This window comes from Macadamia integrifolia, chromosome 12 (assembly GCF_013358625.1).
Source record: "Macadamia integrifolia cultivar HAES 741 chromosome 12, SCU_Mint_v3, whole genome shotgun sequence".
NCBI lineage: Eukaryota > Viridiplantae > Streptophyta > Magnoliopsida > Proteales > Proteaceae > Macadamia > Macadamia integrifolia.
Genome location: NC_056568.1, coordinates 18,602,988 through 18,627,943, shown reverse-complemented (window position 1 = coordinate 18,627,943; position 24,956 = coordinate 18,602,988). Strand labels below are relative to the sequence as shown.

Below are 24,956 nucleotides of genomic sequence, written 5' to 3'. Positions count from 1 at the left end.
TATATATATATATATTTTTTTTTTGTGAATATAAAAATTAATACCAAAGAAGAGAGAAAACAAGAGGAGCCCCGAAAGAGGCAAGAAGAACATACAAAGCAATATACAAGGGAAGATAAAACCCTTCAAAAGGAGTGGGAAAGCCAACAAGGAGGGACCACTGTTAGCAAAAACGTGGAGTTTTAAACACGTTCCCGTTTTTTACCGTTTAAAACACGTTTTTCTGTATGCTTCCCAATGGTACGGGAAAAAACTGCAAATGGCAAGCATTCCTATGCTATAAATGTTTAAAACACATTTAAACATGTTCCCGTTTTTTGGCCTTTTTTAAGACAACTTGTTGAACATAATGTCTACTTAATCACCATATCTCTCTCTCCCAAACTCTAATTGACCTGATTCCTTCGCCGACTTGAAGCTAACTCAATGGCCTATATTTCTCATGATATCACCTTCAACTCAATATCAATATATGGACCCCGAAATTGAGATACAATTATACAAACTGATGCATTTGCTGAAAAGTGTTTCTAAAGTGATGACTCCCAACTCAAACTGAACATACATTACTCCAAGAGTATGTTGACTATGCTCACAACAATGAACAACATCATAGCCAAGCCACATTGCTCAATAAGACTTGGACATGTGTGGTGTATGAATTTAGGATTGGTGTTAGATGATATTCAATTATATGTCAAAAAACTTATATGAGACATGAGATATATATGCATTAGTGTTGGATACTGAAGTTGTTTTGAATATTAGATGCAGGTATTCATGTATAATTTTTTAATTTATGTGAGTATACTACCTTTTTTTTTTTTTGTCCTGTTTGTTTGAAATCTACAAGTTTAAAACTCGTACTGTCCGTTTTCCGTTTTTTACCATTCTCTCTTTTTTTTTTTTTTTTTACTTTTTTACCATATTGTTTGAAAAATTTTACTGTTTAAAACCTGTACCATCCGTTTCTGTTTTTTTTTTGCCATTCCCCTTTTTGCTAACTATGGGAAAGACACCCCAGGAGACAACAATATCCATGTTCCTTAAGGATGCAATAATAATTTAAATATTGTTATTATTAAATAATTATATTTCAAAAGTTTTTATAAATGTTTTATGTCCAATATATGGTCAAGATTTTCTGCATTTGCTATTACGATGGATTATGGTCCTTGAAGTTATCATTTCTATACCCGTAAATCGGTTATGCGAAGTTAAAGTGAAGGGACTTAAATGAAATAATATTTTATCACTCAGGGGTTTTTCTGTTATATACAAATAATGATTGCACTTAATAATAATTAGTTTTATTTAGTTGGTAAATAATACTAAAATAATACTAAATAGGGAAGATGACTTAGACTCACTTAGTGCAACCTTAGTAGGAACACCCTAAAGGGTCACACCACTTGGCTGGCACACTCAGCATTGGACTGCATTTATATGTAGCTAGTGGATAGGGGAGGAGGTTTACTTAATTTGTTAGAGCTCCGAGTGAATGTCCATGATTTTTGCAGACATCTACTCTCCTCCCTTAAGTTCTTCTCTCTCTTCTCCTTCTTTGGTTGAGAGCTAGGGTTTGTGAAACCCTAATTGAGGAAGAACATCTCCGCTGTATTGATCTCTCCTACCTAGGACGAGTAGCCTGCTCAAGTGCATCAATCGTTCGGAGGACCTGCACTTGTGGGTTTTGAGGCAGCCCTAAACCCCCATTGGTTTTTGTATGATTAATCATGTGTTGCATGATCAATGGTCTGAGGGAGGAAAATTTTCATTTGGCCACCCTCAACCTCTCTCAACGCTTACACTTTCAAGTAGATAAAGAAAGATCAATCCTAATCATGTGAGCAGAAACCTGTTATTCCTCTGTTGCCATGTGTAGGATCTCAAGACCTGATAAAATAATTAAGTACCAACAAATGGATTTTATGCACTGTGGCTTTATTAAAGCTTGCACGAGTGGGAGAGCTCATCTTTCAAAGCTTTCACTAATCTAATTGAATAGGAAATCTTCATCTCTTCGTGTTCACAGATGATATGTATGCAATAGATAATCTCCATTGCTCCTTTCAGAACATTATTCTATCCACTACTGACTGCACTAAAAGAGATGGCCTGTCATGGTTATAAGGTAATAAAATACATAGCCACCACAGCCTTTTCTTTTTGTTAACAAGAAGGGTGTCTAAAGTTAATTATATGGGTGAAGTATGGGATTAGAAAATTTTGAATGGTAGATAGTCAAATCCAAGTAGATTTGATTTTAAATAATAAATAGTCAAATCCAAGTAGATTTGATTTTAAATAATTGAGCATGAATGATGGAGAAGTACCTGAGTTTGGAATTGGCTTTCTCATAGGAATTTCATGCAATTCCTCAATGTCAACAACAACAAGATCAGATGTAAGAAAAGTCTTAGCAACAGATGCAGCATGCTCCAAGCAGCATCTAACCACCTGTTCCAATTTTCAACATAGAATCATGAATATGTAAACAATTTATGCTCCAGCTTAATAGGAAGCACAAAATTGGTCTCCAACCAAGTCATTGCACACATATGAATGCATATACTGATATCCTTGTACTGAATTATATATCATGTGATCGATCTAGTGTCTGATACCATGTGCACATGTCCCAGTCCTACAGCTATCCATGTATTGAACTATACAACATGGGATCGATCTAGTTCGAAATATACCTTTGTTGGATCAATAATTCCAGCAGCAATCAAATCTTCAAAACAGTCTTTTGCAGCATTATATCCATACCTTACATCATCAAGGGATAGAACCTGGAAGTTGAAATCATTTCAACAAGAAATTTTCTCAGTCCAAACACCAAAATAATAAGCAAAGTTAATAATTGTAATGATAGAAAACAAGATTATAGAATGTAAATTGCATATATTCCAGAATTAATGCACTATGCATACCTGCTCTACCACAACACTGCCATTTACACCTGCGTTTTTAGCTATCAATCTTGATGGATAGGTTAAAGCTCTTTTAAAGATGTCAGCTCCAATCTGCAGAAAAAATTCTGGGATAAGGTTATCTCTTTTTTTGCTTTTATTAGAACCTAGGGTACGGTTAAAATCAAATGAAAGAATTCCAGAAGCATTTGGAGTAATAAAAATAGAGAAATACTATTATAAAATTGGAAGATAAGGACAAGAGAACGCTGCCTGCTGCCACAGGTACACGCCAGCATGGGTGAGCAATAGGAGGGCAAGCACGAGCATCTTCAGCATGAAGGCAGCAGTCTTTCCGCACCCACTGTGTCTAGGCATAGACATATGCAAGTGGGCAGGGTTCTTTTCTCCTAAAAGAAGTGCAGATAAACAAAAGGAATAGAACATCTATGATAGTGTTTGACTCTTATCCTGATTTTGATTTTAAAGTTTCGGTTTTTTATATTTAATAAAACAATTACAGTTGTAATTGTATTTAAGGGGGTGTAATTTGACCTTGGCAGTGAAGCAGATAAAGTTCATTCCAGGAGCTACATTGGACAACCTGGTGTTATGTACAAGCATAATTTTATTTGATGACTTAAATAGATGAAATCATGATCAAGTATTCAAAAATGAAACAATTAAATGTTAAACAAAAATCCATTATAATCTTATACTTATCTGTACCACAAGAAAAATTCTGGTATCCAAATTTAGAGGAGGAAGAGGAAACAGTGTCATGCCTTTTGCTCTTCATTGTCCAAAATATCCTTGATATGATCCACCATTAAAGAAAGTCTCAACATGCTAGAGCCTCCACCAACCACAATACCTTCCTCAATAGCTGCCTACAAGGTTTCTACTTGAGAAAGTTTGAGAACTATACAATAGAAAATTCACCACCAACATGCATCAAAGCTACCTTGGTTGCATTCAAAGCATCTTCAATTCTTAGTTGTTTATCCTTCAATTCAACTTCTGTTTCTGCTCCAACCTGAAAAAATAGAAGCATGTGGCATCATAAGATCTCAATAAATCCTTATAAAGTCAAGGCTTTCAAGAGGCCAATTTTTCATATTTTCTTGAATACCTGAATAATAGCTATTCCACCAGATAACCTTGCTATTCTTTCATTCAGTATATTCTTTTGAAAATTTTCTTCTGTGTTCTGCAAAAGTAGGGACAGATTCTGAGTATTATGCCATGAAAAGTAGCAAACTCTTTTTCTTTTCTTCTTCAATATTATCGCCACCTCAGCAGCAGTTTATATGGAGCCACGTTAACCAATGGCTCTTCATCATAAGTATGATAACATTACAATCTGCAAGAGGACTCTCAATTATTATACTTTGGATACCCACATACAGATGAGGTTCTGATATTCACCAAGAAGTACATGTTTTCTCAGGCCTAAAGAGGACATCAAGCACATTTGATGGGTTCTAGGGAACAATGGAACAAATGGATCAAGAAATTGATAGCAGCAGCATAAAGAGCATCAACACATTCATGAATTCCAATCCCACATACAACATGAAGCATCCAAACCACTAGGGAATCACAAAATGGAGTGTCTCAACAGGCACTAATTGAAGTAAAAGGGAAACAAGAGCAGTGTATCAGCATTAAAAGGAGCAAGAAATCACCTCAACAAGGCTTCGAATCTGGGCAACCCTTTTGTCAACAGCTTGTTGGGTATTCCCATCAGTAACAATCAATGTAGAATCCTTAGTTATCACCACCTTAACAGCAGTGCCCAATACCTCCTTTCCAACCTTTTCTAGGGTTAGACCCATTTCATCCCTGACTACAGTACCTGCAGAACAATAAAGAAATAAATATAGAACAAAAATTTGATGTGACAAAAGTGTAATGTCAAGAATATAGATATGGAATGATTAATATTATGAACTGTTGGCAATCTTTCAAGGCAAAATTCATATTTCATATCTGTAAAACATAGATGCCATTTGGAACTCTGGACATACAATATCAGTGACCAATCCACTTACCTCCAGTCAAGATAGCAATGTCATCTAAGTAGTGGCTCTTGAGTTCTCCAAAGGCAGGAGCTTTAATAGCAGCTGCCTTCAGCACACCCTTGAGTTTGTTCCTAATTATTGGAGCCAGAACTTCCTGCTCAATGCCCTCTGCAACTATCACTATTGGGTACTTTTCCTTTACTGCATCATTCAGTATTGTAACCATCTCCTTCATGTTTGTGAGTTTTTTGTCGACCAAAAGCAACTGCAAGAGAAAAGTTCATGCCTCTGATCACATAATTGGACAGCATAACATATTGCAAAAATATCAAAACCTCACCTTGCAGTTGTGAAATTCCACAGACATCTTTTGCCTATTTGTAACAAAGTAAGGAGACAAGTATCCACGATCAAATTGCATTCCTTCTACAATCTGCAGGCTGTTCTCAGTGGATTTCCCTTTCTCAATGGTGACTACACCCTTCCTCCCAACTTGCTGAAGAGCATCTGCAATCATATTTCCTAGCACATAATCATTCCCAGCACTGACTGCAGCAACATCTGCAAGCTGGTGATCTTCAACCTGCATGATGTGAATCTCTGGCAGTCAAGTACAATCAGCATGCAATAATTCTAGAACTTACGCTCCACATCAAAGATCCAAATTTTCCTTTTTGTAATTTGGGCTATGCCATTGCATCTCTTAATTCTTCTAAGATTCTTTTTTCACAAAAAAATTAAAAGGCACTGGGTGGTGAGGAAAATGATTCCTTTCAGACTTGAGCCAGCAGCAATTGGTTGAAAAAAAAAAAAAAAAAATCCAAGGCAGTCATGAGAATAGATAAGCTGGTCAGCTCCCAGCTTTTTTCCACTTAAAGAAATTCCTATCATAGCCAATCAAGTGATGTCTTTAAACATCTCTAGCAGTGTAAGATTTGTATTCCTGTAGCCTTTGAATTAGCTACATCTACTGTATGATCTATTTGGCAAAACAGAAGTAGCTATTCACTCTGCCACATACCTCTCTGGACATTGACTTGAGCTCAGAAACTAGGGCCTTTGCAGTCTTCTCAATCCCCCATGAGATCTGAATAGGATTCAGACCTGCTGCTATCACCTACAAAAAAGTAAAATCAGATAAGAATACAATTATACAATAACAAGCAGATGTTCAACAAGCAGATGTTCAACCAAGATACATGGTCCTAAGAGCAATATATTTATGTAGAGTAATTGAGTTCTTCACATCACTGTCATAGTTTAGTTTCCATTCAAAAGAAATAAGGTTAAGAAGGAAAGCGGCAGTGCTCCATGGAGGTCTTGAACCAGAAGAAGCCACTAACCTTCTTTTGATGCCAGTTAAAAATATTTCAAAACTTCAGAAACAAAATTTTACATCATAGACAACCTTTTCCAATTTAAAACAAGCAGACATACACATGGTAAGATGTATAAGTCCTCCATACCTTTACCCATTCAAAAATTACAAAATAAGATAAGATATGAAATGTGAAAAATAAATCCTTTCAATCTTTTCTTTGATAAATAAGTCGCAAGTTAGTACATCATGTTGATATCTAAGTAATACCTTCAGACCCTCACCAATCAGACCTTGAGCAAGAACAACAGAAGTGGTGGAACCATCACCAGCAAGATCATTAGTTCTTGCACCAGCTTGCCTCACTAACTTTGCTCCAACATTCTCCAATGGATCCTCTAATTCAACCTTAATAAATCCAAATAAAAATATTAAAGGACAAACAGGGGAGAGAAACCGAAAATAGTAAGTGAAAATGAATAATTAGGTATCTTTTTTGTTTTTCTTGTTTATTCTCTCCTCCATATTTGTAGGGACACGCCACATTACAATATTCCACCCTTAGCATCTCGCATGAGCAGATGTATGACATATCCAGGTACCTTGAGGATATCCGGTTCCACCTGTTTCTTGGACCTAGAGTAATGGATAGGCAAATTAAGGTGTGTGTGTGTGTGAGAGAGAGAGAGAGAGAGAGAGAGAGAGAGAGAGAGAGAGAGAGAGAGAGAGAGAGAGAGAGAGAGATGGTTCCTACTTTTGAGCACCATTATTATTAAGTTGATTGGCTACTTCAACCTTCACAAGACCAAACTAATATCATACAAGTTCAATTACAAAAACAAAATGATGAAAAATTAGAAACTATTTTTCAATTCTTTCCAACTAAGCCACATTTATGGCCACTAATGATGTAGAAAAGCCATGACAGTGACATGAACGACATTTTGGCCAAATTCCAATGCATGGTTGTTGGAGACTTGGAACCCTGAAAGTATGTGTCCCGCACGTTCTGATGAATAAGATTTCTTTCAACAAAAAAAAATGACATAGAAAAGGCCAACCCCGATTTCTGGGCACAAAGAATTAAGGAAAATGCTGGCCTCCCAGCCAAGAAAACCTTTTCAATTTTATGACAAAGAAGACATATATCTCAACAACCCAAATCAGCAGGGAAATAGAAGTCTGATTTCAACTGCAAGGAAACCCTTAAACACTCAGCACCATTATTTGAAATACCAAATTTAACTAGTCCAATCCAAAGACATAAACCAAATCAAGTACCAATCTTAAATGAGGAGAAGAAAATAGTTCAAAACCAATCTCTTAAGGGGAAGAGGGACAGCTAAACTGAGCTGTGTCTGAACCAACCCTTAGAAGGGCTCAGTCACTACAATCAAAATCTGGAAACCATCCTGAAATCCCTAGAAGGGAAAGGAAAGAAAACAAATAACAAGAATTTTGACTTCCTATTCTCTCCCATTTCAATCAACAAAAGCCGTTCTTCAAAAATCCTCTGATTCAATAAGAACCAAGCTTTCAATCAGAAGAAATAGAGGATAATTTAACGAATTAATGAAAAGGAAACCCATTGATATGAATGGTTTTACCTCCTTGAGGACAGAAGCACCATCATTAACAATCTTAGGAGGTCCATACTTGTTCTGCAGAACCACATTCCTACCTTTTGGGCCTAATGTCACCCCAACCAAGTCAGCTACCAAGTCTACCCCTGCCTGCACCAAACCAACAAAGAACTCTTTCATCATCACACACACACACAAAAGAAAAAAAAGTTCCAATCTCAAACTTTGTGACCTTAAGCTTCTTTGTGGCTGAACCATCATGGTTGAAGTAAAGCTCTTTAGCCATAGCCCTTGTGGATAGAGTAAAAAAGTAAGTTTTTGTTGAGGTGGGCTGCGTTGGATTGGGGAAAAATGCCGCAGAAATGGGAGATGGAGAACTCGCCGCCACCATGGTTGCTCAAGTTTCAGGCTTTTCAGTTTCAGTTAAGCCAGAATGGACGGCAACTATGGCTCAATGCCTGCAAGATATCTGATGGAGATAAGAAACCACCAATAGATATTCTTCTTTTTTGCGCCACGTGGTGTGCCATGTCATTACGATGTAGATACAAAATAATGACTCCGGAGCAGGTTCAAGGATTCGGGTCTCTCTTTCTTTGGAGATGGAGAGAAGGAAACAAGTGGAGAATGGCTAACCAACCGTCAGGTAGAGAGGGGTAATTTTGGGTTAATGTAAAATGGATTACAGTTATGTATTTTAATGGTTAACCAACCGTCAGGTAGAAAAGGGTAATTTTGGGTTAATGTAAAATGGATTACAGTAATGTATTTCAATGGTTAACCAGCCGTCAGGTAGAGAGGGGTAACTTTGGGTTAATGTAAAATGGATTACAGTTATGTATTGTGCACAAAAGGGTTAAAACATCATTTCATAGCATCACTTAATATAGAATGGCGACAGGGAGTTTGAACGTAATTTGGTATTACACAAGGGATGTTCCTATAATACTAGCATTTTCTAGGGGGTGACGTTGTAATTTATCCTTTTTTTTTTTAATCCCATATGACAATTTTAGGTCCTAGTCTCGGCCAATACTATTCCAATATAAAAGAAAAATAATAATAAATTATTGGTAAAAAGCGAGAGAACGCCACCTGCTACCACATGTTAACATTAGAGCTACGACCAATTGAAGGGCACTTGTGAGAATCTTTAGTGTGGGGCAGTTTAGTCTTTCACGTCAGTTGTGTCTTGACGTAGGTATACATTATCATATAGCGTTCTTTCTTCCAAATCAATAACGGATCAGTGTCATCCCTAGCTGATAGTAATACAAATTGCCTAATTCAAATGATCCAATATTTATACATGGAGATCCTTTTTTTTTTTTTTTTTTTGGTAAGGACATGGAGATCGTTATAGCATTATGATGCTCTATAGACTTTATTTTTTTTATTATTATTATTATAAAGAAGGATAGTGATAAAAATAGTACCAATAAAGATAAAAAAATATATATATAAATTTTCGGCAAAATTCTGTATCGGATCAAAATCATCCTCAATCGACACCCATACGAATTGTCCACTTTGGTGATCGTCATAGTAATACGAGAGGCCTGTTTGAGGCCATAAAGAGATTTGTCAAATCAACAACCTCTACTCCCCTTGATTGGTGAATTCTGGAGAGATTTTCATATAAACTTCCTCATCTAAGTCACCATGAAGAAAAGCAATGTAGACATCAATATGATATAAAGGCCAACCCCGGATAGCTAATTGAAACAACTAAGAGACAACACAACGTACCAAGTTTGACTAGGGTAAATATATCATTGTAGTCCAAGCCCTCTGTATGATTAAAACTTTTAACAATAAGGCTTGCTTTATAATGCTCAATAGACCCATTTGCTTTCCATTTGATTTTATAAAACCATTTGCAACCCTGAAATCATGAGTTTCTAGGTCTTGTTTTGTTCTAAAGCTTAAACTTTAAATGTGATTGCTTCCTTCTATTTAAGGTATTTGTTACTCACAATAAAATCAGTGGGTTCCTCTTGTTTAGAGTAATAAAGAAAATAAAAACACAATGAGTGGAATTAAATAAGGCATAAGAATTGAAAAACTATGGAGTGCTTGGTAGGATTATAGTCCTTGGAACTGGAAGAGACTTTAAAAGGGAATATTGTTCATGAAATCTGACATCTCTAGTGGAAAAATAAGTATGGGTTTCAAGATCAAAGAGATAGTAACCCTTTTATCCGTTGATCAACTAGATGGTTGTGGGTGCAATGTCCCCAAAAAGGTTTAGGAAGGCTAGATTGGAAGCGGAGAAGAAGATGATAATGCTTTCTTTCAACAACCATGTTTTGTTGGGGTATACCCACACGACTATGATGATGAAAAACACCAAGATCATAGAAGAAAAATTGCTTAGGCTTTGAGAAAAACTTCAAACCAATGTTAGAGAAATTTTTTTTTAATAAGACTATTATATTGGGTCTCAACATGTGTAAAAAAATTATGAAAAATGCCATAAGTTTCAGATTTAAATTAAACTTCATGTGTTCTACAAAATAATAATAATAATAATAATGATAAACTTCATGTGCAATAGGAAAACCATCACCAATTGTTAGAAGAAGAAAAAATGAGAATCACCATTAGATGGAATGGAATAATGTCCACAAATGTCATAATAAATTAATTCAAGGATGTTTAAGTAGAAATAGAACTAAAGGGAAATGATGAACTAGATTGTATCCCAAGAGGGCATACATCACAAATAGAAAGGATTTTGGAATGATAAAGAAAGAGTATCTCATAATTTATTTAATTGCTCGGAAAAGGGGTGATCTAGACATTGATGCCATAAATCAAATAAGTCAGGTATAGGCACTAAGGAGGCATGCGGTGGATTGAGTTGAAGGTAATAGAGACCATTGCATTCAAGGCCCAAACCAATCTTCTTTTTCCTTGGAGATGCCCTGAAAGATGCAATGAGAAAGGTAAAATATCACAAAGCAGTTCAAACAAATGGTAAATTAACGAACATAAAGTAAGTTATGTTTAAACTTTAGTGTGTACAAAACTTTTTTTTATGAATGGAAAATATATCAAAACAGAAAGAAAGAAGAACAGATACAACAGACAAAACCAAAATCAAAGAAATTGGACATCTTGATTTGTGCATGTCATCCTCATGCAAGGGTCATCTTAATCTTCTTTGTATCATTCCAATTTTATTGGATGTCTCCAAAGAAACAAAAATATTAAATTTGGCATTGCTTTGGAGTGCACAAAACATTGGAGAAAGATAAGTAATGGGCACAATACTACCATCTAGTATGGCAATAGAAGAGGGAGAAAAATATGGTGGTTGAATACTGAATAGTAATTAGGAGGTATGGGTGACATGATCAGTAGCCTTTGTGTCTGTTATTCAAGAAGGTGAATAAGTATAACAAAGTAGGCAAGAAGATGTACATGCAAGGTTACAAATTTACCTCATTCAGCGAGCACAAAAACTATTGATATTGTTTAAACATTAGTTGGAGTGTCATGGAGGAAGAGGATGAGGTTGACGGTGTACTTGAATAATTGGAGCTTTTGCCATTTTGTTGTGAAAGTTTGCTATTTGTAGTGAAGGATATCCATTGAGTTTATAACATATGTCTTGGGTGTGATCGAGTATATGAAAATACAAGCATTGTTCCTTCGATTTGAAACATTTATTTGCTAAGAAAAATCTCAAAGTAGAATTTATGAGGGAAAATTACATGATTACCCACTTTTGGGTTTCTCTTTACAAATTACCCATCAAAAGTTTCAGTTAACAAAAATACCCAAAATTAGATTTCTCTTTACAAAATTACCCACTTAAAGTTTAAGTTAACAAAAATATCCAAAATTAAGTTTGGGTTTACAAAACTACCCACTCAAAGTTTTAGTAATAAAAAAATACATGATTATATGTGGAAGATGAATAATCACTATTTTGGGTAATTTTGTAAACCTAAATGGGATTTTGGGTATTTTTGTTAACTGAAACTTTGGGTAGATAGTTTTGTAAACCCAAACCTAATTTTGAGTATTTTTGTTAACCAAAACATTTTGTGGGTAATTTTGTAAAGGAAAACCCAAAAATGGGTAATCATGTAATTTTTCCAATTTATGAAGAGTGAATGGATTGGCTATAGGAGTAGATGAAGGTGCATATAGGGTGGATGGGGAGGTCATCATGTCGGGGCCATCTACTGAAGAAATATGTGGCTGCAAGAGATATTGGATCATCTTAGAGCACAAGTGAATATGTACGACCAAAAGAGGGGAGAGGATTAATATTTGTTTGTGAACATGTGCATAAATGTTGCTCAAATTTATGAAGAATTGCATCTACTGCTAGTTCTGGTAATGGTCCACAAAGTTACAATCGGAAAAAGTAAATTATAGGTGAAAAGTTGGTCCTAAGAACTCTTTAATGTGTTATAATATTTTAATGTATAAAATATGTATTATGTTGCTAGGTTGTGATTGCATATTGGAGAGAGAACATACGAGGTCTATAGAATCTATCGTGCTGGTCTTGCCAAACAACTATTGCAGAGTTACATACAAGACATAAGTGGTAAGTAGTTACTATTATCCTGTGTATCCACTGGTCTAGATATGAGTCTATCATGTGATTAGTTACTATTATCCTGTGTATCCACTCATAGAGTAGTGGATTCAATTATGTATCTAGTAAGTAGATGGAGGAAAGTAGGTTAGTAAAAGTTACTTCAATAATTCTGTACTCTTTAAATAGTTTGTTTATTATGCAATGGATAGATAAGAAAATATAAACAAATGCTTTGAGTAGAGGTGTGCTAACTCGAAATTAGGCCAAGACATCATGGCTTCATTCCGTTGAAGGCAAAACCTATAATTTTTCATATTTCTCTCTAGTCTTGCTCACCTTATTACAATAGGTATGACAGGATACTCTAGGTTTACTCTAGGTTCATACCAAGTGGTACCGAAACCAGCTTTCAATACTCCTGCCATCAGTTCAAGAGAAGTATGATATGTTTTATCTGTATCTTGAAGTTGTTCAAATCAAAAGGTTCACAAGCACCACGCACAGAGGTAACTTGGAAAGATCTTGAAGGTATGGGACACTACTTTCTCCCGTTCAACCTTGAGAACAAGATCTATTTGAAGGGGAAATGAATGATATGTACATGGATTATCGTCTCCCATAGGTTGCTGAGCTTATGGATGTGAATTTAGTTATATATGTTGGTAATTGTTATCATGTGATTACTACTATCACATGTATCCATTCATGGAGTAGTGGGTTTAGTTAGGTCTCCATTTTTGTATGAAGTACCCTATTTTGGTAGTCCTAAGTGGTTAAGGGAAATTTGAGATGTAATTGTAAGATTCTATTGATGGAGTAAATATTGACTTTAGTATAAAGTCAAAACTGATTTGGATTTGATATGTTTAATTAATGTACCATGCATTTTTATATCACACATTTATACGAGTGTAGCCCATAATAGGTGAGCATCCAAACACTTTAATTTGTAGTGTCTCATGTTGACTTAAAATGTGACGACGTCTACAATTGAGTGTTTCTCTTCTTGCTTAGACTTGAGTGTATCGTTTAGAGTACGCCACTTTCAACATTTTATATATGAGTTTAATTTTCTACTCCAATATTACAGCAATGACTTCTTATTTCTCAAGTGGGAGAATATAATGTTTTCACCATGAATGAGCTAGGATCTAGTCATTGAATGTGTATTAATTAACAGATGAGTGTTGATTGATGGGTTTGATTGGATGGAGTCCAATACAATAAGTGATATTCTTAATGAGTTACAGGCTTACAATTAATAAGCTCTAAAGTGTAAAGTATTATATGATATGTGGGTCTCTTAGCAATTGTGCCTTTTCATATAGAAGATGCTTAATTTTTCTTCTTATCAGGGCCGGTTCATGCTCTTATCTATAACTTGGTAATAGCATGCATTACTTGCTAAATCTAATCGCTATAGAAAATTAAAAGAGCAAACAAGACTAATAAAATGAAAAAAAAAAAAAACATTTGAGAAGATCTCCATACGTTATGTATCTGAATATGAGTTTATTATTGAATCGCTATCGCTTGCTTATGATTGTATGTTCATTGATTTTTCATATTAATCAGAAGAAAATATTTCATTTTTTTCCCAATAGAATACAATCTTATTACTTTTAGTAGAATATTAAATGAGTTTTTATTTTATTATGAACCAAGAAATTTTAATTTGAGAATCTTTTTCGTTGTCCTTAGTGATCTCATTAGTTTTCACGTTTTTTTATCTCTCCTATCTTTATCATTAAAATTTTTATATCTTTTTTTTTTTTTCACTTGAAGCATAGTCGTGATTCAAGCAATATTAAGAAATGAGGGTGCTCGTAGATTAACTCACAAACATATTACTAAGATGCATTAGCATGCTTTGACATGGGAGCCTATTTTCTTGCTGGGCGTGATAGGCATGAGAAGGTCTCGTTCATGCTCTGGGCCAATCAAATGCCTATTCCTATTCCCTTATTGGATGAAGTCAATAATGCCCTCCCCTATTGTGTGATATCCTCTCTTGTCCATCCGAAAGCTGAGGCTAAGGGATTTTCCTTCACGATAACTTAAGGAATATTCAGCCTATTGATGAATAGGTGGAAATCAACAAAAATTTTATACACCACTGTCCCTATTTCATTGATTCATTCATTTTATTATTTTTTTATTCCTCTCTTAGGAAAGAAGAAGCTAAGTCGTCCTAAAATTCTCTTATTTTTTTTCCTTTTCTTTAGTGCATAAGGAATACTAATTGAAAAAGATTCAGGGGCAACAACGGTCATTACTTGAACTTGAAATGGGAAAAAATTAGGGGGATGTCAATTAGGGCCAACCCTACCGAGCTCAACCCAATCAAAGTCATTTAGGACCAAAGTGGGTTAGGCTAGGCTTGGGCTGAATTAAAAGAACATAAGTTTGAGCTAGGGTTTTAAAAAACTCAGCTTAGCATTATCTACTGTCAACTGACACCCATACTAAGAACCTTAAGGCCTCCTTTGTTTAGAGGGGTTTTAGTGTGGTAGGAATTAAAAAATGAGAAAGTTGTATTTAATTTTTCAGTCCCATGAAAAAAATGAGTTGTTTGGTTAACTGAGGTGGAAAAGTTTTCAAACAACCTTTTTTTTTTTTCTTTTTTGGTCTTTTAAGGTGTCCTCTATGTAATATTTTCTAAAGTCCTCCTGAATTAGTGAGACTCTTGCATTGGTCATAGGAATGAAAAAATCAACTTTATGTGATCCATAATACTTCTCCTTATAGTATTAATCAAATATTTATACTATTCATAGGAATAAAAAAAAGTCTACTTATCTTCTCACTTCATATTCCTATCTTTTAGCTCACCAATAAGTGAGATTCATTTATTAGGCTTTCCATTACATATTCCCCTTTAAGTAAATTGAGCTTAGACATTAGGTGAAGATAGCCCAATGATATCTTGAGACATTTTCAAAGTTTTAGATAACGGATGTGAAATTATATCTCTATAACTTCCAACATCTCTACACTCCCCCTCACGTATAATTTTGGCATATACTTGGATACACATATTAAGGATGACAATAAAAGGATTTATGATTTAACTCTGATACCATATATTAAATAAAATAGTATGGACCCCCGAAATGTTACTTGTATTTGTAACCTTAAAGTTTTGAATGGAGATTATTGTCCAAACGTATACACGATATATCTAAGTTTTAAGATAAATAATATGGGAATGTACATATATAACTTTGAACATAATTATTTATGTTTAATTAGAATTTATTTAGAAAAAATAAAAACAAAATTTGATATAGTTTAAACACTGCAATGATTAAATCATATAAGTTAATCAATAAGACAAATCAAGACTTGAAGATTTTGCAAAGGAAACAAATAATTCATTTATTTATTTTTATAAGAAAAGAATTTACAAAACAATGAAACCATGTCAACAATCTATAGCTTTAGACAAACAAATGTCATGAAGCCACACAATGAAAATCAGTCAATCTGTCATACACGTCATAGATAGAGCCTTCCGAGTCAATGGATCTACTATAACATTCATGGCTCATGGAATAGACTGAAAAGAAACTGAAATCAAGGACCTTAAAAGACACTTCACATCATTGATAATTTTTGCAATATCTAATAGTGAATTCTGGTGTTTTTCAGAATATAGGTGACAAGCTCCTTGTAATTAGATTCAACTTGAAATCTATCATACTCATAATTGAGGACCTTAGAAAGCGTATGATGACTAGCTAAGGCCTCCCCTTGAGTAGCGAAACTTATGCAATAGTATACATAAATGGATTTCTACTACCACCCTCTATAATCTGAAAAGATATACGCCAAACCAACTTTTAATTCTCAACGAGTATAACCACACCATAATTAACCATCATATAAATCAAAGGAGGGAGTCTCCACTTCTCGTTATCCAATTCTTTATCTATTTAATTATTAAATAAATAATTAGACACAAGTGGATAAAATACATAAACACAAAAATACGATAACAAAAAATCCTATATAATCTAATAATCATGAGCATGTTGAGTAAGAAAAAAATGTAACCTAATTCTTATAGATTATGTTTCACTAAAATAATGAATATAGAGAATATGTACTTAACTAATTTGTTTCTTCACAATACAAATTAAAATGGAAAAGCGAGAGAGGGGGAGGAGGAGGATAGAACTTTAATTTTTCTTATAATAAAATATAACAAAATAATATAAATTATAATTCAATGAAATACTTTCAAGATAACAACAACAACTAAAGCCTCATCCCAACTTAATAGGGTCGGCTACATGGAGGTTCTAAGTAAAGATGAATGCAATGATTTATGCAAAAAGATTAGTGGATTATGGCTTATTATAATAAGGTGCCGATTGTTTACCTGACGCATCACTATAGATCAACCACATGTTTATAACGACAGACTATAATTGTTGGGAAACATGTCCACACTCCTTGCTATGTTTTGGTGTTAACAAACAAACTTACGTCTTTAACTTGGTTTGAAAAATGTGATTAGCTTGAAGAAAGTGTAATTAGTTTGAAGAAACACTTAGAAGGTCGAATCAAGACATCAAGGTTTGAACTCATGCAGACATGACCTTGAAGCTTAAAGACATTCAAGACCCAAGATAATAAAGACATTCAAGACCGAAGATGAAGACATCAAGACCCATAATGATGAAAATATCAAGACCCAAGATGAAGACCATAGGATAAAGAATATATTTTGTAAATTGTACACACATTACATACGTACGCATCTCATGCATCATACTGGAATGACATTAGGTGATAGAGTGCAATATGCTCTAATAAAACTGTGAAAACAGATTAACCTGACTCAAGAGCATTTTAGGTAATCTTAAAGTCGGTATCAGGAGATGAAACATCATAGAAGTTGTAGAAAATTGAGTCGTAATTCCAACACAACTGATCTCAGGTCAATCCAAGGTCGGACCGAAAAGTTATGATCAAAATACTGATGACTACTCAGTATGACATCATTCTGTCAAAACAGTCTACCAAGTTGGCGATCGACCGGCTGAAGCCCCGGTCGACCAGAACTGTCTGAGACCATAGCAGGATCGACTACTGATGGCGGTCGATCGGTAGTCCCAGAATACGACTGTTAGAGCCTAATTTCCTACCTAAAATGCTTCACTAAGCTCACCTATAAATACCCAAACCACTCTCAATTAAATATGAATAAAAAAAGGGCATTAAGAGCATTATTGTAAGCATTCAAGAGTCATTAAGATTATTATATTCAATTTGAGTCGTTCGATTACTCTAATCCCAACAAAAGGCTCAAGTCTCAATCAAGTTCTTCACTCTCTCATGTGCAAGTCAAAACCATAAGAGAAGATTTTACAAAAGGTGCATCATTCATCTCTCATTCTTATCATTTGCACTACACTTGAGGTAATCCTCTTATTCCACTACTTCATATTTATTTCTGTTTTTACAATTCTAGATTATACTTAGGATTGTAAGGATTATCTTATCCTAAAAAGAGGAAGATGTCTCTCTACCTCCAAAAGAGATTGTGAAGGCCCCTCTCTGTCTGTAAAAGATATTTGTAAGGATACTCTTATCCGTGAAAAAGATTGTAAATGTTTACTTCCCTACCTACCGTACTGAAAGGAAGAACTAGTAGAATACCTTACAAGAAGATTCTTGTAGGGAGTGGACTAGACTCGGATTGAATCGAACCACTATAAATCTTGTGTTGTGTGATTGCGCCTATTTTATTTATTCAGCATCATTTTTTAACTTGCAATCACACTTGGGACTTATACATCGAAAAGAGTTAATTTCCACTAGTATAACCTATTCACCCCCCCTCTAGGTTATTTCAATAATAAGGTACCGATTGTCTACAAAATAGATCGGCCAAGACAAAGCATCCTACATGCATTACGTCTACCACCAAGACAATCCATCACCTAACCTACTTTTATGAAATGAAAAATGAGCAATTTATGGTAGCCCTTTCTAAGCACGAAAGTAATAATCTAAACACAACTCTGTATTAAAAACTAGATAAGCAATACAAAACTTCGCATTGAAAATTAGGTATCCATGCATAGCGGTTCAATTCACAAGCAAAGAGCTCAACCCCACATGCAAATCAATAGCCACTCATGTGCATTATATCTATCACCAAGACAATCCACCACCGAACCTACTACAATATAAGAAGAATTTGGTAGAAGAAAGATCGATACCCCCGCTAAGCATAAAAGTTCATACTTACACATGCATGGCTTAATCTTTGAGACGAGCAATAAAAAAAAATCAAAATTAATATACTATGAACGGTTAGAAATTGATTCTTTGTCTAACCAAGTTGTAAAATCTTAAAATACTATCATTAGCAACTCTCAAAGTTCAAGCATTCTGTACTTGAAAATTTAAGCATAGTTGTTGGTAGACCCTAATCCTTTGAAAAGGTAAATATGAGCTCAATTTTTGTAAAAGTATTTCTAGATCTACACAAAGTGCATGGAGAACACATCCAAAACTTTTCAAACTATAGAAAAATCCGACAAAAAATTTTCACATGAATATATTGGTAATGACATTGTAAAAAGTGGGGCCTTGGCTAAAAATGATAAAACAAATTTAACATAAACATCCAAAACACAAACCATGGAGCAATAAAGATACTTTAAGTGCAACTTACTCTTTGAAAAGTAAGATCTTTATCTTTTTTTTTTTTTTTTTTTTTTGAGAGTTGGGGGTGGGTAACGATTAACAAAGAGTGATCTTAACCAGAACCTAATTGTTAGGATATAAAATATAACCGCAAGCGTACGAATCAGTATAGCTAACGGGTCGAACACAAGGAGAGCAGCCACTTTATTTTAGGCTTCTTCTAGTAATGCAAAAGTGCACAGATTCATTATAGTGATCTAATTCTAACTACCGACCTAACACAAGTGCATCTAAAACCGACCTAACCATTCACATCCAGGAATTTAAATACTTAAACCACGCAATTAAAAAGCAAATAAATGAAAATGAAAGTGCTGAAATAAAAAAAACTATAAAGTAAATAAATAAAATAAAAGGGGAAAAAAGCTAGAGAAAAGCACATAAGAAGGTATCTCTACTTAGCCCGAGGGATGCACCATAAACAATATAAGCTTCTCTACTTGCGCAGAGAGTACTCTTACAAGGACTTATCTACTTGGCTTTAGGGGAAGGGCTAAAATGTAAATAATCAAAATAAAAAGATGGCTCCATAGCTAGAGAGAGGCAAAGCCAACACATGCATCTAGCCAAGGACCTTGGGGGAAAGGGAAAGCATTAAAGTGAAAACTGATCTTTAAATCCTAATTTAAGAATGAAGGGGTAGCAAGAAGAGGAAATGAGAAGGGGGTGAGAAGACTACTGAAGGAGCCTACTTACTTGAACTTCAATCCTTGATCGATTTGAGATACTATCAGTACTAAAAATCAGATCTAGAATAAACCAAATATGAAATTTCTAGTACTAGATAAAACAAATCTGGAGAGAATAATTGAACTTGAAAGACATGCACCATAGCTTGTTTTGTCACCTAGAACAAAGCCTAGCACTAGAACTTGAAAATTATAACTTCAATTGCATAAAATATAAAATTAAAAGACTAAATCAAAGACAAAAGTGCTTGCATTCAGTAAATAAAAGAAGATTACAAAAGTTTTTAATAGCAAAAAAAAACTGAAACTATAACTAATGGGGGAGAGAGAGAGAGAGAGAAAGAGAGAGAGAGCAACTAAAAAAAACCTACGAAGAGAAGTAGAGAGAAAGAGAAGTGCCTCCTCCCCTTGTGTTGATTCTATTATATAGAGAATGGGAGAGGGAAGCTAACAATTTTAGCTTCTAAAAAAAAGTTTTTTTTTTTTTTGGATCTTGTTGATGAGGTGGAGGAGAGAGAATAAAGATAGAGAAAAAAAAGGTGTGGAGAGAGAATCTCCCACGATTTTTCTTGCATTTTTTCTTTTTTTTTTTTTTTCTCCATTTTTCTATTTTGCACTCTCTTCTTGCACAAAAAATCCCCCTTGGCCGATTTTTCTTGCTTAGATTTGGACAATATTCTATTTTAATAGGAAATTCAATCCACGCCTTTATCTTTTCCTTCTTTTTTTTTTCTTTTTCTTTCCTATTTTTTTCTTCAACTTGTGCATAAGCCTCTTGGCCAACCTCCTTGCTTTATGATGAGTAGGAGAGAGAAAATCTTTCAAAAAAAACTCCAAAAAATGGTAGCCAAGAGGCTCGAACTTGAGGCCTCCTAATAAGGAAGGGATTTTGCACACCACAACTCACCAACTACGTTAGGTAGTTATTACCAAAAACGAATCTTCAATCACTTAAAGGTGTGGTCCATTGATTCTTGTTGACATTTGAAATATTCATTGTATACTTGGGACAACTATAGACGAGCTGGTCATGCATCTCGATTCAGTTCTGATCAATTATTCTTTTTCTCGCCCGAAAAGAATAATCACTTATACGGTTGACCAAACGAATGTGTACTTTTAATTGAACACGTCCATCTTGCTCAAAATTTCGTTCTCTTCGCAACCATAAAAAGAAATAAGACTTCTTTACTTGTAAAATTTGAGATATAGTGCCTGACAGTCCTTAAGGCATTGAAAATATAAAATCTGCAAAAAGAGAGTAAAACCCAAGGTAGCTCTATTCTAAATATATAAAATGCATATTTTACTACCCTAGATTTCACACATAAATGTGCTCATCTCTAATCTCAGTCACTTAATAAGCATAGTAAAAAGATAAAAACTTGCTTGAATAATAGGACAATCCAAATATTCATTTTTTTTTTAAACCAAGATATGTAACTCAACAAATTACACTAGAATGAATAAACTATTAAAGTCTCTTATAACACAACACCCCCAATATCTAAAAATGTTAGACATCGGAATAAGCATTCTTTCCAAAATTCTGGCATATAAAAAATTTATAATAAAAAAAACTGCAACAGTAAAGATAGAATGTTTATTAAATACAAACTATAATTTAAATCTACTCATTAATGCAATGCAATAAAGATTAAAGAGAAAGAATTTTAGAAGAAGAAGAACAACAAATCTGGACCAATAACCAAATCTTGGTAATTTGACACATCAAAAGATGAGCTTCGAACATCGCATATCAAGCCAAAAATACATTATTTGTTTACTAAACCTAGCAGTCAACAAAACATTAATTACTAAGGTATCTTATAACATATCTCAAAGTGTTCCAGATGAACTATTTTTCCTACGATGTTAAGCGAAGAACTAATAGTAAATAAAGTTACCACAACTTATTCTCATTTTCTCATCTCATACCACATTTATGGAAGATTCTCTCTCTACCAAATGAACTTTCATGTTCGACAAAATGACTTAAATATAAATCATACCAAAGAGAGGTTCAACCCTAAATAGAAACAGGAGATGTGAAGGCTTAGTTTACCCAAATTTTGGTCGGGATCGTGGCCCACAGATAAGAGGATCTTGTATCTCTTCTCATCTAAACTACCACAAATTTTAAACTTGAATGATAATATAGTTTCTGAAAATATAACAATAACTAAAACCTTAACCCTACATCTAACTTTGATAAGATTTTGAGTTGGAAAACGAATATAACATAGTCTTATTCCATTAAAAATCAAAACACAAAAATCTTCGAATAAAGTATAACAAAAAATTATCAAAATAATTGAAATACTTCCTAGATAAAAGGAAACAAATTAATAATGTATCCGCTTAACAAAAAAAAATTAAATGGTAAACTAATTTTGAAGAACATAATAAAAGCTAAAACCCTAACCTTAGATCCAACTTTGATAGGATTTTAGAGTAGGAAAAAGAATAAGACAACTTTTCTTTGCTGAAAATCAAAATACCAAATTGATTAAATAGTTTTTAACAAATATAACAAAAAATAAAACCCTAAAATAAACCCTAGATCTGACTTTGATGGGATTTTGTGCAAGAAAAAGAATAGAACATAATTTTACTCTCTAAATATTAAACCATCGAGGAGTATGAAATTTTTTTCATTGAAATACATAACAATAATTCAATTACATATTTTTATGATAAAAGAAACACATCAATAGTATATCGCTTACAAAGCATAAAATTAAATCATAAAATAATTTTAAAAAAAATAACCAAAAATAAAATCCTAATGCTAGATCATAATCTTACTGCATTGAAAATCAAAAGACCGAAATCTTCAAGTACAGTACGAAAAATATTTCATCAAAATATTTATATGAAAAAAGGATAATTTAATGAAACAGTACTTTCAGGATATAGGAAATACATTAATATTAGATTCTCTTAAAAAAGTAGTAACTCAGTGCACTAATGGGTGCATTTGCTAAAAAGTAGTAACTCAAAGGCACCCATTAATATTAGATTCTCTCAAAACCCTAACCTTAGATCGGACTTTAATATAAATCCAAGCATAAAAAAATATGAGGTGCATTTGCTGTTAAAAAATTGAACCCATTAGTATCATAATAATTGAATAAACTTTAAATACTGAAATCTTCAAGTATAGCTTGAAAAAAAAAATTGTAAAAATAAAAGTAGTCATTTTATCTTCTTCCACCACAAAAACCTAAACGAAAAAACAAAGAAGCGAAAGAGAGAAATATAGACTTTCATACTAAACAAAATCGATCTCACTAGTACTAGAATAATTGAATAAAATTTAAATATTCAAATATTCAAATATAGTATGAAAAAATTTTCAAAAACTAAAATATTAACCATATATTGAACTTTGATGTGATTCAAGTAGGACAAACAATGGGGTGCATGTATGAAACAAAAATTGAGTTCATAAGTATCAAAATCTTCAAGTATAGTATGAAAAATTTTCCATCAAAATAATTAAAATAAATAAAAATTGTTACCTTATCTTTTTCAAGTGTAAAATCTAGATGAGAAAAAAAACAGACATGCGCATTAAACAAAATAAGCACACTAGTATTCGAATAATTGAATATATATTCGAAATACTTAAATATTCTAGAATAGTATGAAAAAAATTCCATCAAAATCATTGAAAAAATAATGACGATTTGTCACTTCAAGATGCAAAACCTAAACAAGAAAATAGATGAATGAAAGAGTGAAAAACAAAATCTTATAAATAAAATAGAGTTATTTACTATATATTAGCAATACCCCTTGAAAGAGTGTCCTAAAATGTGCAGATAGGATTGAACAATTAATGTGGGTCCACCATGTCTATATTTGAGATCCTTTATACAAATAGATACATCACTTCGGATACTCCTCTAGGGACCAGGAAGTAATAAATATACCCCCAATAAATGTACCTCCAATGTAATGGTCCAGATCTGATTTAAATGCCTCTTCACTGATTTAATGTTTTATTAGTTGTACCAGATCTGGACCATTGTATTGGTATCAATACACGTGTCACCACCTGAAGGTGGTATTGCACGGAATTGTACGAGATCGGAATTGCAGACGATTTCAACCCCCCCTATCTATGTACGTTCTTCTCTGAGTTAAAATATGATATCGGTTGGTCTGAGGCTCATATGCTTAGTAAGTTACCATTACACTTAACAAAAATTAGTGTTAGCAAGGACACTACGTTATTGTCTTAAACAAGTCGAGCGATTATATTGGAGTCACTGCCTTTTAATTGCTAGCAATCTCCCCCTCAACATTTGCTGAGTAACTCAAACTTTCGACCATGATTCTAATATCACTTGTTGTCGGTTTGAGGCTCAAGTGCTTAACAACTTAATGCTATGCTAAAATCAATTTGTGTTAATGAAGGCGGTACCTTATTGTTAAGTCCCAGAGATGGAGATGCTGTCTTTTAATTATTGACATATGATGTCATACTTTACTCTTTAGGACACCAGATATGTGACTATGATGCTTATCATCATCCTATAAGACCTACTAGAATCTCATAAATAATACTTTACACTCATAATCCATAACTAAGAATCATACTAAAATCAGAGCAATAGAAATTATAAGATATAATAATGATTCTTGTATTAGGGAAAGTCTAAAAGTGATGTCATATTGCATAACCAAGTTAGATTTTACTGTTCAAATACAAACATAATATTGTACACTAATATAACCGTCCAAAAACACAGAAATAACAATGGATAATGCAATCCTCAATCACGATGCAGTCTTGTTGCTCATCGATACCATCATACTTGCATGACCATCTAAAAAGGGACATGCACGTGGTGTGAGCTTCACTAAACTCAGTAAGAGATGAAAAATATGTGTGCAAATACATATAGTTCATGATGCGTGTATGATGCAATTCATTTTATCTTTATCCATTTAAGCAAATAACTAAGTCTGGGTATAGTGCTACTGCAACACATTAGGTAGTATCATTGATCTCAGAATATTCCATCGGCAACCAGTGATATAAATCCTAGTTCTGATTAGGTGTTTACTAGTCCCGAAATGTCCTTAGTCACCAAGAAAATCTCTAATAACCTCATCTTGGAGCCACAGT

At 33.8% G+C, this 24,956-nt stretch overlaps 1 protein-coding gene and 1 non-coding gene across 3 annotated transcripts in view; both read right to left on the bottom strand.

The window, feature by feature from the left end:
- LOC122057189 (ruBisCO large subunit-binding protein subunit beta, chloroplastic-like) overlaps positions 1-8,321 on the bottom strand; it is a 10,133-nt gene extending 1,812 nt beyond the window's left edge. Inside the window, exons 1-13 of one of the 2 annotated variants that reach the window (XM_042619211.1) lie at positions 8,076-8,320; positions 7,868-7,993; positions 6,531-6,668; positions 5,964-6,059; positions 5,283-5,525; positions 4,973-5,207; positions 4,607-4,776; positions 4,051-4,128; positions 3,883-3,954; positions 3,704-3,808; positions 2,940-3,032; positions 2,706-2,798; positions 2,337-2,460 (exon numbers count right to left, since the gene is read on the bottom strand). In XM_042619211.1, the coding sequence (XP_042475145.1) occupies positions 2,337-2,460; positions 2,706-2,798; positions 2,940-3,032; positions 3,704-3,808; positions 3,883-3,954; positions 4,051-4,128; positions 4,607-4,776; positions 4,973-5,207; positions 5,283-5,525; positions 5,964-6,059; positions 6,531-6,668; positions 7,868-7,993; positions 8,076-8,234 (1,732 nt within the window). In that variant the 5' untranslated portion in view covers positions 8,235-8,320. Of the gene's footprint in view, positions 1-2,336; positions 2,461-2,705; positions 2,799-2,939; positions 3,033-3,703; positions 3,809-3,882; positions 3,955-4,050; positions 4,129-4,606; positions 4,777-4,972; positions 5,208-5,282; positions 5,526-5,963; positions 6,060-6,530; positions 6,669-7,867; positions 7,994-8,075 lie in introns of both variants that reach the window. The other variant, XM_042619212.1, reaches the window with a different exon arrangement.
- A 2,626-nt stretch (positions 8,322-10,947) lies between these two features.
- LOC122058505 lies at positions 10,948-11,048 on the bottom strand. The gene has a single exon (XR_006133802.1). It is a non-coding gene; the product is annotated as a U6 spliceosomal RNA (small nuclear RNA).
- Between the last annotated feature and the right edge of the window lie 13,908 nt (positions 11,049-24,956).